This window comes from Dasypus novemcinctus, chromosome 7 (assembly GCF_030445035.2).
Source record: "Dasypus novemcinctus isolate mDasNov1 chromosome 7, mDasNov1.1.hap2, whole genome shotgun sequence".
Lineage (NCBI taxonomy): Eukaryota > Metazoa > Chordata > Mammalia > Cingulata > Dasypodidae > Dasypus > Dasypus novemcinctus.
The window spans coordinates 8774793-8792595 of record NC_080679.1 but is presented as its reverse complement, the minus strand read 5'-3'; the positions used below and the strand labels follow the sequence as shown (position 1 = coordinate 8792595).

Sequence of the window (17803 nt, the reverse complement as noted above, 5' to 3'; positions counted from 1 at the left end):
CGGCCTTCCAGCTTTCCCTGTTCCCCAGATTCCCCTGGCCCGCCCGGCCTTCTGCCTTCCCCCGGCCAGCTCACATTGGGATGTTGTGATGGCATTGTTGGCACACTGTCCATGGCTCATCTCCAGGGCGTCCATAAATCGCCTGAACCTCGTGCACAGTGGTCTAAGTAGGGAGGCAGGACATTTGAGTGATTCGTAGAGGACCCCCAAACAACTCGAGAACCCCTGGGGAGAGGATTGCTCTCTTTTCCCACTGAATCTGTGAGTTTTTCCATAGTCTTAAGAACGGGCCTTGGAAGGCCCAGCGGGCTGGGAGTGGAGAAGGTGGGCGTTCTGTGATGTGTTGATGTTCCAAGGAGAGACCCATAGCTTCACCAGATTCCCAACCTGGTCTGTGACTCAAAGACTTTGAAAATCATACCTTATCTTTTTCTTCAGGAGGTACGGGGTGAACCCGGGACCTCCTCCATGCAAAGCAGGAGTTCAACCGCTGAGCTACACCCACTCTCCCCACTTTATCTTTGTGTGACATTTCTTTCCTCTTACCTGAGGCTTCCAACATTTCTCTCTATTGTTGTCTCCTCCTCCCTCTTCTTTTGTTTGAGTTGGGGGGAAGGACAGCCTGTGTTTTGCCAGCACAACTGTGAATTATGTTGCAATCAGTTATAATCCTAAGAATTAAAGAGGGGAGTATGACACTGCAGTATATACCCTGGCCTAAGGCCAACTAGGAAGGGTTGACTGAACCCTTTTCACATCCTGTGACAGGCCTGCCCTGCCCGGGTCCCATGCCCCACAGGCTCCCTTGCTCTCTCAGCTGCCCCTGCTGGTCATTACCTTGGAGAAGCTTAATAATATCCTTCTCTTGGCAGCGCTGGACCCATCTGCTTTAAACATTCTCTCTCGACTTCCTTCTGTGACAGAAGCAGATTCAGCTCCCTCCCCCAGGCTGTGTGGACACCAGCTTTAGCTCCCTTAGGAAAACCCTTTTAACTTTGTCATATGCTGCTTTCTTGTTCACCAACTCTGGACATTCCTTCTCACGCCAGCCCCCCTAACCTTCCCACAGCCTCCTGTCTTCCCCTCCTTCCACCCCGCATCTGCCACCTCTTGCTCGGAAACTTTGGAAAAATGATGACCAGAGGTGACTTACAGCCATTTCCCAGAAGACTTACACTATCAACTACCTGTTTGCCCCACCTGGGGTGTCTTCTCGATGAGTGGTTTTTCAGCGTGCTCCCCTCGGTGGTTTTGGAGGGACAGTCTGCTGAGTCCTTCCCTCTCCGCTGCTGCTGCTTTCCCACCTGTAACTCCAGGGCTCCCAGAGAGGAGGAAATGAAACTTGACCTTGCCAGAGGCGAGGTTAGCTTCTGTGGTAATGTGAAACTGGTTTTGCAATTTTCTCCTCCTCTACGGCATTTTTTTTTTACCACCTGGTGAGCAGGGGAATTTGAGTGCATGACCAAAATTCTAGAAACCATGGACTGACTTACCCCAGAGTGTTGAAAGAGTCCGCGGAAACGAGGTGTTTTCTTTCTAAGGGCTTAGTCCTAGGCTGTTGGGTTTCTAATACAACCTTGACCACTGATTTAAGCTGCCTCCTGCCCAGCCGCTGCCAGACTACTCTCTCCCCACACACACACACACACACACACCGATTTTAAGATTGTTTTCTCTCTAATTATAAGGATTCCTTGGTTTGGAAACATTGTCTAAATGAATCATAAAAGGTAAAGACTTTGGATGGTATCACAGGGTTCTCCAGGGAAAGAAAACCAACACACACACACACACACACACACACACACACACGGGTTTGGTTTGGTTTTTTTCAATTGGTCAATGCAGTTGTGAGGCTGGCAAGTCTGAAATCTGTAGCCAGGCCAGGCCAGTAGGCTGCAAACGCAGGCGAGGCGTTATTCTGCAGTCTTGGGGAAGACTTTCTTCTCCAGGCAACCTCAGCTTTTGCTGTTAAGGCCCTCAACTGGTTGGATGAGGCCCATCCACATTCTCAAGGGGTATCCCTTTTCCTTAAAGTCAACTGACAGTAGATGTCACCCACGTTTACAAAAATACCTTCACAGCAACACCTATACTAGTGTTTGATGAAACTGGGTACTGTGGCCTGGCCCAGGTGAGACAAGAAATTAAAAACACAGAGCATTTGCAGGAAGATGGGAAGGGAGAGGGAATCAAATAAGAACATACTCTCTCTGCCCTGCCCTGCAGGGCCTGTTCGCTCTGCCCCAGCCACCCTGCCTGCCCAGCTCACACTGAGGCCGTCGCCTCCCCCGTCCCCCCATGCACCAGCCTCCACCTTTTCTCTGTATCTTGAAGGCCCCCAGCCCACCCTTCCTCAGGTGCTGTTCCCTCCTTCTGGAGCTCTCTTCCCAACCCTGAGTTCCATGGCCCCAGCACACCCCAGAAAGAGCGTCCTGTGCCTCTGCGTCACCGTCCAATTCGTCTTCCTGTGTTGTCTTCATTGTGCTCTTTTGAGTCAGAAACCTCCTGTTCATTTGTTTGTGTACTTGTTTCTTACTCTTACTCTGTTGACTCTAAATGCCATAGGCAGATCCCTGGCACAGAAGAGACACTCAGGTGTTTGGTGGCTGAATGAGTGCAAGCCTTGGCCTGGGCTCAGAATCTGGACTGCACGCGTTTCCCTGCTGTCTTGCTGTGCTTCTGTCCTCTCCTTGTTCCAGCTTGTTTTCATAGCAGAGCGGATCTGAGAGGCACCCTGCCTAACCACGTGGGCCTCCCTCAGTGCCCTTTCTCCTCGTCCACGGCGTTTGTGATTGCAGCCAGATAATGCCCCTTTTGTCCCGGACCCACCGGCTCCCCATCGGGAGGCAGCACTGACCTGACAGAAGGTGGAGAGCCAGCGCTGGTGACACCCGTCAGACCCAGCTGCCCGGGGGAATGGACCCAGATGAGGTAGCAGAGTGGGCAGAGGCCCTGGGGTCTGCTGGGGATCTCTGCACTGGGCTGGGTTGACATTGGAATGGGCACCAGGTACCAGAAGAGCTTTGGAAGACGGTTCTGGCGCCTGCTGTGTGCCTAGGGGGGAGAGGAGGGGCTGGGCTCTCCAGGAACGAGGGCCTTTCCCTCGTGGAAGACTCAGGGATCGAGATAAGGGGCCCGGTGTTAGCCAAAGGGCTGCTGATGCAAACTACCAGGAATTGGCTGATTTTTATAAAGAGTATTTACTTGTGGTAGGAGCTTACAGATACCAGGCCATAAAGCGTAAGTTACTTGTGTCGCCAAAGTCGATTTTCACGTGTTGGAGCAAGATGGCTGCTGACATCTGCGAGGGTTCAGGCTTCCTGGGTTCCTCTGGGCTCAGCTCCTGTTTCCCCCACAAGGTCATCTGTGGACTATGAGGCTCTCTAGGCTCTGCCTCTCTCCACGAGGTCAGCTGTAGACTAGCCGGCAAACGACTCTGTCTCTTTGCCCGGGGCTCCAGCTTAAGACTTCGGCAACAAACTCCAACATCAAAACTCCAACATCAAGAACCCTCAACTCTGTCCTTTGCCATGTCTTTTATCTGTGAGTCCCCACCCACCAAGGGCCAGGGACTCAACACCCTACTGACATGGCCCAATTGAAGCCTTAGTCATAACTCAACCGTGCCCAGGTACAGACCAGATTACACGCATAACCCAATATCTATTTTTGGAATTCATAACCCTATCAAACTGCTACAGGCCTCAAAGAGAACGGGTTCTCTTGTGCATGGGGAGACCGGAGAAGAGCCATTGGGGTTGCTGGTGCTTGCAGGGTGCGTAGAAGCCCGCCCTGTGGAGTAGAGCAGCCATGTTGGAGGAGAGGGGCCCACGCTGCAGGAGAGCATGGATTGGGGAATTCCAGAGGCGATGGCTGGTGTCGCGGGCGAACGTGGGGCGTGCATTGTGGGAGGATGGCGGGGCAGCGGGACGGCGATATGACGCGCCTGGGGCAGATCCTCCGTGCACTTTATTCTGTAGGCATGTTAGAGGAGGTGACATAGCGTTGCAGTGGGCCTTGCGCCCTCGCCCACCTCATAAGTCCGTGTTTATCCCTGCCCCGTGCCGCCTCCCCCAGACGCTGGCCTGCTCGGAGGCCGTGGACCGTGGCGTGCTTTCCCTGTGCGTGTCCTTCTGCAGAACAGGCCCTCAGTGGACGGCCAGTTTCCACGTGGTTCCTGGGTCCTGCTCTGGCCCAGGCATCAAGTGGGCCATGCATGTTTAGCGAAGGTCAAGGGTGAGGCTGTGCATTAAATCCAAGGGCTGCCAGCCTGCGCGCCCTCCTACACAAGCTCTGTGCAGCTTCTCTCGACCATTGGCCCAAATCTGATTTCAGAAAGGCAAGCTACATGCTCTGAGCAGTGAGCAGGGAGAGAGGGGATGTTATGGGTGAACTGGGTCCCCCCCCCCCAAAAAAAAAACCAATATGTTGAAGTTCCCCCGTGAGTATAATCTTATTTGGAAATAGGGTCTCTGCACACAGGGTCAAGTTCAGATGAGCTTGTATGGAATTAAGGTGGGCCCTAACCCACAAGGCAGGGAAGAGACTCGGGGGCAGAAGGCCTGTGAAGATGGACGCAGAGCTGGGGTAACGTGTCCCCAAGCCCAGGAGCGCCAAGGAGTGCCCGCAAGTGCAGGAAGAGGCCGGGAAGGGCCCTCGCCCCTGCAGATTTCAGAGGCAGCCTGGCCCTGCCCGTGACGTCTAGACCGTGGACGTCTGGCCTCGAGAACTCGCAGACAATAAATCGCCATTGTCTTTAGCCACCTAGCCGTGGGCTCTGTCGGCAGCCCGGGGATGCGTAGGCCCAGGGCTCTGCAGCCAGCCCCTCGTTCCTGAGTGACAGCTGGCGCCTCTCTGCGGGACGGGGATAGGTCAGCTGCGGGCCCGGGGCCTGTGCTCAGACCCTCGCGCGGCGCTGCAGAGGGGCTTCCGGTCTTGGCACCGTGTGCACGACAGCCTAGATCTTCCGAGCCTGGGGGTCTCTGGGTTTGCACTGCTGCTTTGGCTCAGCCCAGGTTGCATTTTTTTTCTGGAATGAACATAATCCTTATTGCTGTTTCTGTCTGGAAAGCAGCATGTGCTCTTCTTAGAATTGATTTTTTTAAACGGTACAGTAGAACAAAAGCAGAAAAAGGAAGTTCCATCCACCCCCACCTGCTGGGGATGAGCTTTGTCTCTGCAGCCTTGTTTGTGTGTTTGTAGGGGAGCCGCTGCAGTCGTTGTTAGATTAAATAGGATCCTTGCCGCACGGACTCTTCCGCAGTCTGCCTTTTTTTTTGGGAGTGTGCACAGATCGCCTGCTGTGCCGTGACAGATACCTGTGTCGCTCCATCGTGGCACGTGCTGTCGGTTCTTGGTGTGTGAAATGGTGCTTTTCACTCTTAGAGTACAAGAGTACGTCCTTGTACCTAGGTACAGCTTTGCGTGCTTGTCCGTGTTTTTCCCATTACAGCATTCTGTACAGCTGTAGGTCGGCTCCAGACACTTGAAAGCCCATCACTTGGGAATATGGAAATCAGAGTCGGGCTGGGGGAGAGCAAGGCTTCAGGATGACCGGAAATCCTGAAGATTCCGACACAGTTCTCAGGGGCTGTGCGGCAGCAAGGGGAGTGAGAGCAGCTGGAGGGCCCTGCCTGCCACCCCCCTCGCTTCGCAAGGCCATGGACTTGAGTGTGGGGGTCTTTGTTCCATTTTAGAGAAGGGAGAGACTACAAAGCGTGTTCTTTGTTTTCAGGGCATTTAAATCTATTCAGTCTTCCGATCTACTTTGTAGGTCTTGGCAAGGGTTTGGTTTGGTTTGGTTTGGTTTGGTTTTTGTTTTTAAAGATTTATTTTATTTCTCTCCCCTTCCCCACTGTTGTCTGCTCTCTGTGTCCATTCACTGTGTGTTCTTCTGTGTCCGCTTGTATTATCAGGTAGCACTGGGAAACTGCGTCTCCTTTTCTGTTGCATCATCTTGCTGCGTCAGCTCTCGTGTGTGCGGCGCCACTCCTGGGCGGGCTGCACTTTTTTCACGTGGGACGGCTCTCCTTTCGGGACGTACTCCTTGTGCGTGGGGCTCCCCTACGCGGGGGACACCCCTTTGTGGCACGGCACTCCTTGCGCGCATCAGCACTGCGCGTGGGCCAGCTCCACACAGGTCAAGGAGGCCCGGGGCTTGAACCCTGGACCCTCCATTTGGTAGGCGACGCCCTATCAGTTGAGCCACATCTGCTTCCCTGGAGAGGGTTTTTTGAGAGTGTTCGAAAACCCTGAGTGGAAAAGATACATGGGTATGTATTTGTGCTCTGAGTTCTGAAAACACTGGGTGAAGGAAGGGATTTGGCTCAAGCTGGAACCTGTGGAGATGTGCACAGCAGCCGTCTCTTGAGCGTGTGGGGGGTAGTGGGGAGGGCGGTTGTGGCGGGAGGGGAGAATTGGACGGCCGGCAGAACCCCGAGGACCCGGCTTTGTGAGAATGGAAATGTTTTCACTCAGCAGCCTGCTTCCAGTGCAGGAGACCTCCCGACATCTGGGATACATCATGCGGGAGGTGTAAATGGGACCCGCGGCGCCTTCTCCTGGCGGGAAGGGAGGGCGGCAGCTGGAGGCAGGGGGCGCGCGGGAGCCACCCGCAGTGGCTAAAAAGCCAAAGAAGAGCCGCCCCAAGGCCCTGGGGCTGCCAGCAGGAGTGCGGCCGTGAGGTTTGGTGATGGAGGGCAGTCGGGCAGCTTGTGGCAGCTGAGGAATTAGGGCAGGGTACACTGTGGGCTCTTTAGGGAATTTTTATGAGAAGAAGATAAAGAATTCCTGGAAGACAGAAATCAAAGGAGGGCTGGGGGACGAAGAAACACGAGACTCGAGAGCTGAAGGAGATGCAGGGGTAGTGAGAGAAGAAGGGAGTGGAGGGGGCTGCAGAGGTTGGCGCGGAGGGATTCGCCATGAACCAGGGAGTCCGCCTTCCCCTCTCGTGGGAGCAGGACCTCACGGCAGCGCACGCCATCTGCGGAGGGCGCCCCCCCCCCCCGCTGCCAGGGCAGGCAGCCCCCTGCCTCTTAGACAGTCACGTCTGCCAACCACGTTTTATCAGAACGTGGCCGCGCTCATCTGGTTTTGGGCTCTCTGTGGCTGCTTCTGCAGTTGTGACAAGAGACTGGCCCGCAAAGCCAAGGAAATTTACGACCTGGCCCCGTTACTGAACACATCGGGCTCTTCTGACTCCAGACATAGTTCACTCAAGCAGTGATGTTCCAGCGGGAGTAAGGCACTGTGGTTTATTTCCTTGGGTGTTTGCTGGTACATTGTATATACCGTGTGTGTGTACTTGCAAAAATTAAAGAGGAAGCTGCGAGGGAAAATGTTCCCCGAGACAGACCCGCCTGCCATAAAATTGTCTATTGCTTAAAACTGGTGGGCACCCTAGATTTTCCCTTTAAAAAAAAAAAGAATGTGCATATATATATGTGTATATATATGTATATATAAAACATATATGCATTATGCCTGGTTGAGGATTTGGGTTGATTCAGTTGTAATGCACTGGAACCGGTGCTGGGCGCACTAGAAGGACCATAAATGGACACGCCGCGGAGATGGAGCCCTGACCCGGCCCTGGCTGCAGCCAAGCCTCTCGTTTGCAGCAGGTCCGCTCAGGGGCCAGAGTGTGCAGTTGGCCCTTCTTAGGGCCTTCACGTCCGTGGGCCAGCGCCCCAGGGGCGTGAGCGGTTTGATCGCACAGGCCAGGAGTGCGTCCCATCGCACAGGTGCCGGGAGCGTGCTGTCCTGTTACCTTGAAGAGGAGGCCGTCTTTGGAGTGGGTGGCTGAGCAGCACCCAGGGGTGTGGTGGGCGTGGTGGGAGCTGGGAACGAAGGCCGCTTGGGAACACGGAGGGACTGAGGACAGACCCAGTGGTCGTCCAGGTGTCCTTCCTGGGACAGCAGGCATGGCCGGGCGTGGCTGGAGGAGAGCCTTGCTGCCCCAGTGTGCCTGGAGCTTCAACCACACCAAAAAAATTAAAAGCTGAAATCCTTCCAGCCTATCATAACCCCCACCCCATACGCGTAACTACATACCTGTCCACTCTTTTCTCCCTGGAAAGCAGAAGTCTAGTAAACATGTTGTGTTTTTAAACCATTTCATTCCAGCGTATTGAGATGCAAATCGAAACAGGCCATTTTCTTGAGTGTATAAATAGTTCAAATGATGCAGAATTCCTGAGCAATATTTTACTGGATTCGATTCCTGGCGTAACGTGGTGTCCACAGAATTGGGAAGGCCGCCAGCCTGGGTGCCGCCCCATCCTGGTCTGCCCTTGCTTAATCTGTAAAGCGGGCTAAGCAGAAAGCCTGCGTCCCTCAGTGAATCCTTCCTTGAACCAAACAGAAAAGGACCAGTGCCCTTCGACTCCCTTCTAGCTAAACCATGTTTATAGCCGATTATCCAACTCTGATAGCCAGGGCAGCATCAAATTAAACTATTTGAAATTGCAGGCACTGAGCTACAGAGGCGTCCGGTCCAAGACTCTCGGCCACTCCCCCCCCCCCCCAGCTAATGCATCTGGGCTCACCCCCAAATCACCATTCCTTTATATCATTGGCGCTGCCCTGAATAAACACCACATGGATCCTAGATACCCTCTAAAATAACTGCACTTTTTAAAGTAAGAATTCCAGGCTGTCCATCAATCTGCACAAACTAGTCCACACGATGCCACGGGAGCTCTGTGTTGGGCTAACCTTGGGAGCCTCCCTTCCTTTTTCCCATTCTTGTTCTTGTTGGGTCCTGCAGCCACTGCAGCAGGTGCTTAGAGCGTAGAGAAACTGACTCGTTTCTGCTCTTAGGATCTAACCTCTTTGCTCTGATCCTCACACTTGTCTGGGGGCCCAAGAGAATCTCAGGAACCATGCCTAGGGGTGCCCTGAGGCCCGCGCTCCCTGGGCTGGAATCAGAACGTGCAGGGCTGTGGGAGGTGCAGTGGGTGGCCCAGGAGAGTGCGGCGGGGGCCAGGCGCCTCCCGCCCTCCCCTGCCCTCCTCGGACTCGCCTTGGGTGCTGTCCTTCCGATCCGCTTAAATGTGACCGGCTCAAAGATGCGTGGCTGCTGACAGTGCTCGGCCCCGTTTGTACTAACGGGTCATGCCAGACATGCTTGCTTGACACCCAACAGCAAAGATGCAGTTTGGGTTGCAGCCATTGGCAGATGGGTGGGCCTGCTGGCTTGTGTGTGCCGGCTGATGGGATTATTTTTGCTTCAGGCCAGACGTGTTGTTTTGGCCCCAGCCTGGGGTCAGGCAGTGCGGTAGGTGGTGGGGCCATGTCGTGGGAGCCTGCCTAACCCAGGCAGTCCACGGCGGACACACGCTTGTTGGTGGTGGAGCTGGGACTAGAGTTGTCCGAGCAGGGCTTTCTGTCCCGTCGCCTCCTTCCAAGTGATGGGGCGTTCTTTCCCCTGCTGATCCCCTCCCCAGCCAAAGGAATCCTTGTCCTGGTAGCAAAGACATGCTGCAAAGTTCTTGCAGCTTTGACGAGGGAGCAATCCTACTGATTGTCGGGCATGTGGTTCCACGGTCCTGAGAAGAGGCGCCCCGTGTGGGTTTTCCGATGGATGTAGATGCTGCACCCCCAGTTTCAGCCTTGCCCTCTCCCCATTCTCGCTCTTCTGAGCCATGCCCTCCATACGGTTCCTTCATTCTCTCCAGAACCAAAGACTCCCAGATTTCAGTCCAGTCTGGACCCACCAAATACACATCTCTTCTGCCCATCGGTTGCTCCCATTGGCCAGGGTCACCGCACTTGAAGCTCAACGAGCCCCACGTGCCTCAGCCTCTCCCCCACCCCGCCCCGAGCTTGCACCGTAGCATCTGCCATGGCCACCGGCATCTCTTTCTCTGGGAGGTGGGGACAGGTGGACGAGCAGAGTCCCCATTTGCCCTGCGGGTCGTTTCTGCCCTTCTGCTCCATGGGGCAGGGCACAGCCGTTCAGGGCTCAGGCGACTTGGTGCAGCGCTTGCTCCTCTCAGCCCCTCGCCTGCGCGGCGCCATCTCTGCGCTGGGCCCCGCCTCATGTTGTGCTTCCTCCTCCCAGGCCTTACTGAAGATGGACTGCCAGGGACTGGTGGTCAGACTCCTACAGGACTTCGTGCTCCTGACCACAGCCGTGGAGGTGGCTCAGCGCTGGAGGGAGCTGGCTGAAAAGCTGGCCAAGGTCTCTAAGCAACAGATGGACGCGTACGAGTCTCCCCACCGGGACAGGAACGGGGTGGTGGACAGCGAGGTGAGTGGCCGTGACACGCACGCTCACTGCTTCGGCGTGCACACAAGCATCGGCCCCTAAAGTATCGGTCGCTGAGCTTCTTAGTTACCTCACCTGGCCTTGCCTCGGCTCCCTGACCTGTAAAATGCAGTAATAAAAATTCCTACTCTTTAGTGCTGCCGTGAGGCACACACAGTGGCACTCAACAAGTGTGAGCAAGCCTCATCGTTGTTGAGAGCCGGCAAAGCCTCCCGACCGTGAACTGGGAGGTTGGAACAGGGTACACGGAGCTCTCCGTCCCCTTGCTACCTTCTGATCCTAAATTATCGTCAGTAAAATTGGTAATGCATAAACAGAGCCCATTGTGTTCAGTTCCAGTCTGGCCCTCTACCCAGGAACTGTGTTGGATAAATAGCTGGAATGTTACATAACTTTGACAGAAGCTGCTGTGCTTTGGTTCTTGCTCAGAGAATCTGTGGACTCTGGTTTGTTTGTGAAGGTCATTTCCGTGAGATCCCTAAAAGGTGGTTTCAGGCCCTTGAGACCTAGGAAGCCGGAAGTCCCAAGATTGCCTAAAGAGTCTCCTTTATTTACACCATAAATTGCTAAATGAATGGCATGAAAGAAAGGGGATGGTTTAAAAAGTAAAAATATATATTAAAAAAGAAAAGGGATGGTAAGGAAGGAGAAATCTCTCCTATTTGTTCTGGCTGCACTTGCCTACCTACCTATTCTGGCACAAAATACTATTTTTCCCTCTGAAATGAGGCTGGCCAGGAAGAGGTGGTTTGCGTATCGGGTCCAGTCTTAAAAGAATGACATAAATAGCAAACAAAGGAACAAATCTCTCACTGTCCCCCCTCCCCCTCTCCCCCCCGCTTTTGATTTTGCACGACGCCGCCCTCCAGGCCATGTGGAAACCGGCGTACGACTTCTTACTTACCTGGAGCCACCAGATCGGGGACAGCTACCGGGACGTCATCCAGGAGCTGCACATTGGCCTGGACAAGATGAAAAACCCCATCACCAAGCGCTGGAAGCACCTCACGGGGACGCTCATCCTCGTCAACTCCCTGGACATCCTGAGAGCGGCCGCCTTCAGCCCCGCCGACCAGGACGACTTTGTGATTTGAACCGGCTCCCTCCCTCCCCGCCGCTCTGGAACGCACCCGCTCTCCCCCCGGTCCCTGCTGGATGCCCACAGAGAGACCGCGGAGCTGGGGAGGGAAGCAGAGTGCTGGTCAGACAGGCTCCGGCCCCCTCGGGCCGGGCCCGACCCAGGACCAAGCACACGCGATGCTCCGTCCTTCTCCTCTACCTCTGGGGAGGCGGAGGGATTTTCTACTGCAGGTCATTGCCAATCAAAGAGCTTTCTACTTGTTTAGTATAAATTTACATTTAAAATCACTTTTTTTAAAGTATCAGGGGGGGAGGGGACATGAGAAATGTGGTATCTAATTTTTTAATGGACTATAGAGGTAAAAAAAAAAACACTTGATGATGACAGATGCTTTTGAGGTTTTTATGTTGTCTAAAGACCTTTTTAAATTATGTTACAGATGTAAATAGGTATTTAAAGGCCATCGAGGGCATTTCTGATTCCTAGCCACATTTTGCATTTCAACACTTAGAAAGGCAGTTCTTTGAGTGTTGTACCTGGTTTACTCCCTACATGTAAAAAGGTAACTCAAATAGGAAAAGTTTTTTTTTTTCCCAGAAAATGAGTATTGCTGATGTCCATTCTTTCTGAGAATGCCCGAGGCCCTACTCTCACCTTTTTTTTTAAATTTGTCTCCATACCTTTTCCTCCTGTTGTAGTGGATGAGAATCCACAACACCTGTGAATCTTTTATGGGCTTTAGTGGATAGAGTTAATTCTGACCTTAGCATTAGGTGCTGTTGAGGTGTTTCTGCCAATAGACTGGAAAGCAGTCAGGAGTCAGAATTCTCTAGGGGGTGTTCCAGCTCAGAACCCCAGCCCCTGCCTTTGTGCACTTACTCATTCAAAAGAACAAGGCCACTTGAGAGTGAGGTGGTCCCTGCTGCTCTAGGACCTCCTTGTAATGTGTCTCCCTCGGAAGCAGCTGAGTTCTTCCTGTAGTGCTCACAGCCCCTCCCAGGACTTGAGCAGAGCTTCTCCACTGGCCTAGGGCCGTGATGCCCACTGTAAATACTGCAGGTCACCTCCAGTTAACGCATGCAGGGGCATGCCATGGGTACCTGCTGCTGCTCTCCAGACTCCACTTCGTTCCATCTAAAAGTTAACCCTTCTCCCTTTCTTGGTACCCATGTGTCCTTGGAAATAAATAGTAGGAGAGAAAGCTATTTTTTGGACAGTATAAAGATTGATCTGGGCAGGGTGAACATTTTCTGAAAATGAAAATGTTCCCCATGTAAAATCAGGGACTTGGCAAAGTGTTGCATCAATAAATAGAACTCTTGGGGTTGTAGACTAGTAGGGATATGTGCAGGCATGTGAGTTCTTTGCACTGTAGTTGTGGCATCTCAAAAGGGAGCGGGAGACAGGCCTGGTGAAATATTTGGCAAATCAAAGGAAGGTGATCCCCAGGAATACCGTGTGTGTCTGCAGTGGTGTTGGGCCATTTGGGGACCCCTGGATCTCATTCTCTAAATCCACTGTCTTGAAATGTGTTAATTACTTAGTGTAATCAATGTATAAATCTCTTACTGGTCCCAAACATTTTTATATAGCTACTAATTCAGATACTGAAGACCAACAGGCTAAGAAACAAAACAAAAAACTCTAGCTATTTTATGCTGCAAGATCCAGGACACACAATTCCCCAGTCAGCACAGGAAATAACCTTAAATTCTGCTTTTCAACTCTTCTCCCAACGTTTTTTTTTCCAGAGATCATCTCTCACCTTTTCCCCAAAGAAGAAACAAAACCAGTTGCACCTTAAACCATGGATATATTTCCTCAGGGGCTTCAAATAGTTTCCTATGCAACGTGTCTTGTAGCACAAATCAAATTCTAACAAAAGTTACAGTAAATTTTATTTGGATATTTTAACCTGTTAAGTGTGTGCGTGTTTTCTGTACCCAACCAAACTTTAAATAAAACAAAAACAAAGCCTAGTGTGTAAGGATCCGTGCATAGAACCAACCATCACCCCAGGTGACTGTGACAGTCCATTTAGTTGGTATAGTTGATGCTTGTTATTCACAGTAGTTACATTATAAAGATGCATCAAACACAGAATTAGGGACTACTAAAATCATTGCTTCCAGGGGAGATAGAGGGTTATGTTCTTGCAAGTGTCTGAGCATAACATTTTTGTCAGCCAATCAAGACGTAAACTTGTATTATGTTTGCTTTTGTTTAAAGACACCTTATTTCGTGTGTATTGTCGATGCATTAACAGTGAGCCCACGGCCAAAAGTCCTGTAGCTCCTGCCTGAACAAAGCCTATCTAACGCACATACTTCCTCTGTAAGGTACTTCACAGCCTTCTTGGGCTTAGGAACCCTAGCTCTTCCGCTCTTCCCTGGGGGCAGCAAAATCACTAACAAATGCACAAAAATGGGGAAAACATGGCACTAAATATACCACACACACACCCGAAAAACCGCACTTATTTACAGTCGCAGAGTTGAAACTAGAAGGCAGAGCATCTCCATGTTCGACCTCAGCTGGGAAAGTGCGCATCCGGCCACTCAGACTTTGTGCCACTCTGCGCATCTGCAAGTGGCCGCAGAAGCACCGTGAGTGTTGATTTGGGGCTACACATAGGTTTTAGTGAGTAGGCTAATTTGCAAATACAGCATCAGCTCATACCGAGGACTCTTTTGTTGCTGTAGCTAATTTGAAGGCTGTTGAAACGTGGGGAGCTCAGTCACTGACCAGATGGGAAACAGCGTTGCCCAGAACAGCCGAAGGAGGCAAGTCGATGTCTTGCCTTTTTCTGGGTGTTTACTTCCACTTGGCAATCCCAGTATCCAGTGCAGAGTTTAGGAGCTAAGCCATTTCCCAGCCTGGCCTCCAGGTGCCGGGCACACAAGCAGGACTTTCAGGGCCCTGGACCTCGCAGTGGTCAGGTCGCAGACCACACTGTAGGAATCCTCGGCTCTCAAGAGGGTAGACCAGGATGTGGGAGCAACCCAGGGAGCCCAGCCCTGCCCAGAGGCAGTGGGGAGGAGGACTCCAACCCTTCTTGAGAAAGTGAATAGGAACCAGCGAGATGTAGGCGGTGCCAGACCTAGGAGCGGCGTGACCTCGAGGTGCAGACGAGGTGCGTGAGCAGGAGGCTGAAGACGCAGCTGGAGCTCGTTGAGCCAGGGCCCTCTGTGAGCGCTAGCCTTCCAGTACCCCCGTCATCTATGCCCTCGAGCCCATTTTGCAGTTGGGGGGAGGGTTCCCTGAGTCCCATAACTTGCTGATGTTAAATGCTTCCAGCCGAGGCAGGGACTTGAGCCTGGGGCGCTCTTTCTATACTTAGCTCTCCCCACTGCTCACTGCCTCTCAGCCTCATGGGGCTGACAGTCAAGAGAGGGCACCGTATGCAGCTTGATCTGTCATTGGGTACATTCTGGTCAGTGCAGTGAAAAAGCCAACGAATACAAGGACATAATTATTTATTTTAATGCCCTTTTATTTTTTAATCTTTTAAAAACATTTATTGAAGTATATCACTCCTACATAAACATACATGAACAATAAGTGAATGGTAATGACTGTGAACTTACAAAACATATAACCTCATACAGGGCTCTCCTACCTCACCCTACCACCAACACCTTGCATTGCTGTGAAACATTTTTAATGATTAAAGAGCACAGTGTGGTGTGTTGATAGGAGGTAATTCTTAAAAGGGAAAAACTGCAACCAGTTCTGCAGCTGTGTTCACCCAGATCCATTTTTTCCTGGAGCTCACAGACTATTTCCCAACCTCCTTTTCAGGTAGGTCTGGCCACGTGGCTCGGTCCTGGACAGCGGAAAGTGGGCAGAAGGGAAATGGGTCACCGTTGCGCCTCCGCTCTCTTCACATTGAGAACTGCTGACCTAGGCGAAGGGTCAGCCAGAAGGTTTCCAGGCCCCTCAACGAGCCCTGGCGACCTTCTGTCCAGGACCATCTCCACTGGACTGTGACAAGAGTGACAAATAAGCCTTTACGGCTAAGCCCGCGGGAGGATGAGGTTTATTGGTAACTGCGGCGGGCATTACCGTAACTCATCCGAAGGGAGGTTGTTGTTGAGACAACTTCAGTGGAAAGGCTTAGGGTGGGGGGGGCTTGCTCTTAAAAGGGAAATCACCCTTCCACTTCTGGATTACTTCAGAGGAAATTAGAAATACCTTTCCACATAGTTTTCTTGGCCTGTACTAGTCCAGAATTGGTCAGTGCCAGTGGCATATGAATGAAGGACAATTAAAACCTCAGTCCTTTTAAGTTACTGATAATGGTAATTTTTCTAAATTTTTTTTTTTTTTTTTTAAGATATATAGATCACAAAAAATGTTACATTAAAAAGTATGGGAGGGGGAAGCAGCTGTGGCTCAATCATTTGGGCTCCCGTCTACCATAGGGAGGCCCTGGGTTCGCGTCCTGGGCCCTCCTTGTGAAGGCAGGTTCACCCGCACGCTGCGAAGAGCTATCCGGCCTGCAAGCACTGCAGAGAGCCGACTCAGCAAGGTGACGCAACAAAGAGGGAGACAAGCAAGAACACAGATGAGCATGTAGCGAGTGGACACAGCACACAACCAGCAAGCCACAAGGGAGGAGGGGAAATAAAATAAATGCACAGAAGAACGCACAGCGAATGGACACAGAGAGCAGACAGCACGCAGAAAGCCACAATGGGGGGAAATAAAAAAATATAAAGGAGATTGGTAATGGTAATTTAACCACAAGAATTATTACGTCCCCAGGTGTTCTTTAGAAGCAGATATTCAGGGGGAAAGATTTGCTGAGAAAACTGCTCTGATGGCCTGAGGAAAGGACAACACGGTCCCTGCTCACTTCTTGCCTCGTCTTCACAGGTCCTTGCGGTCACCCCCAATGAGGCAAGAGCCGGGTAATTGATTCTGTAACCCCCCGAGTGGCCTCACGTCAGCGGGCCGCAGCGCCCACGTCCAGGCAGGTTCCTGGGGTCCCTTCCACCCCACCAAAGCCATCACCCCGTACATCTCCAGCCACTCCTTCTCCATGTCCAAACCGAAGGCCTTTCCGTTCTCCCTTCTCACCCCTTCCATTCCTGGCCAGCCTTCAACAATACCCCCACCTGCTGCCTGGCCCCTCTCTCCCCTCCCCCGGCTTTGGGGTACAGGAATAGGACCCAGGGGCTCCCTGCTTCCTGGGCCCCAGGTCTGGGCTCCCCACACCCCAGCACAGCCTCGAGCATCTCTGCTTCCCCAGCCCTCCGCCCCCGTGTACGCTTTCTCCCCCCGAGGGCAGCGAGCGCGTCTCCTTCGCCCATCTCTGTTCCCAGCACTGGTCCAGTGCCTGGTGCAATACATGTTTGTTGCAGAAGGGAATGGACTGTATCTCTGTGATAGACAAGCCCATCAAAATGCTTCGGGCATTGGAGCAGATAAAATGGGCCCCGTGTTGGGAATTTACATTTAAAGCCGATATGAGAACGTGCCTACCAGTGGGTGCTTCACAACCAGCTTAGACTTTCAGAAGAAGTCAGAAAGGAGCACGTCGCAGGGAGGGAGCCCGACGAAGAGTGCACAGAGCAATCACGTTTCTTAAGGGCTCACTTTCCGGCACGGCGGAAACTGTCAGTTAGGGCCCTGATCTCTGCCGCCATCAAATTGGGATTTATAGAAGGGAAACTCATCCTCAAGAGCCGAACGCAGCTGGAGTTGGGGGAAACGGAGCAGGGGTGCCAATTACCCAGCCTCAGCTTCGTGCCTGTGGTTTACAGAAGGCACGTCCTGTTCAGCCTTCCTGACAAATCCAGCTTTGCAGATGAGGAAATCGAGGCTCAGGGAGGGGAAACTGCGCCTCCAGGTCACCCTTCCTGGAAGGGTCAAGCTGGTACAACAGCGTGGCCGGACTCCGCCCCAGCCATGCCCTCGTGCCACTGCAGAAACAGCATTAGAAACAGCCGTTCCCATCACGAGAGCCCTTGCCTGAGAAGCGAAGGCGAAGCAAAGACCTGAGTTCAGCCGCAGGCACGGGCTGGCAGGGCTGGGTGGGGAGACTGTGGCCAGGGGAAAGGTGCTCCCAGAATGCCGAGGGCCAGGGCCAAGCAGACACGGGTGAGGATGGGGCAGGATGGTAGCTTAGGGGCCGTGATTCGGGAGCAGACCCCAGGAAAGAAGAGGGCCTGGGGCTTCTATTCACCCTGTTGGTGAACGAGGGGTCCCCCGCCCTAAATGAGAGGTGGCTGGACACTCAGCACCTGACGCTGGGCAGAGGGGATGGTCAGCGGTTTACCTGTCACAGCCATGGGGGGGCGGCACCACCTGCCATGCAGAGCCATGCAGGGGCTGCACTTGGGAGTGGGCTTGGGAGTGAGAAGAGGGTGGGGTGCCCTCTGGTTCCAGTGGGAGGCTGTGAGTCATTTGCTTGAATAGTTTCACAGGCTCGCCGTGAGGAAGAG

General features: G+C 52.7%; 1 protein-coding gene across 10 annotated transcripts in view; it reads left to right on the top strand.

The window, feature by feature from the left end:
- The window catches only part of SH3BP4 (SH3 domain binding protein 4), a 96627-nt gene extending 83359 nt beyond the window's left edge, over window positions 1–13268 (top strand). For all 10 annotated transcript variants that reach the window (XM_004461128.4, XM_004461127.4, XM_071216042.1 and 7 more), the window contains 2 exons: window positions 10067–10255; window positions 11143–13268. In XM_004461128.4, the coding sequence (XP_004461185.2) occupies window positions 10067–10255; window positions 11143–11367 (414 nt within the window). In that variant the 3' untranslated portion in view covers window positions 11368–13268. The remainder of the gene's footprint in view (window positions 1–10066; window positions 10256–11142) is intronic.
- The last annotated feature ends 4535 nt before the right edge of the window (window positions 13269–17803 follow it).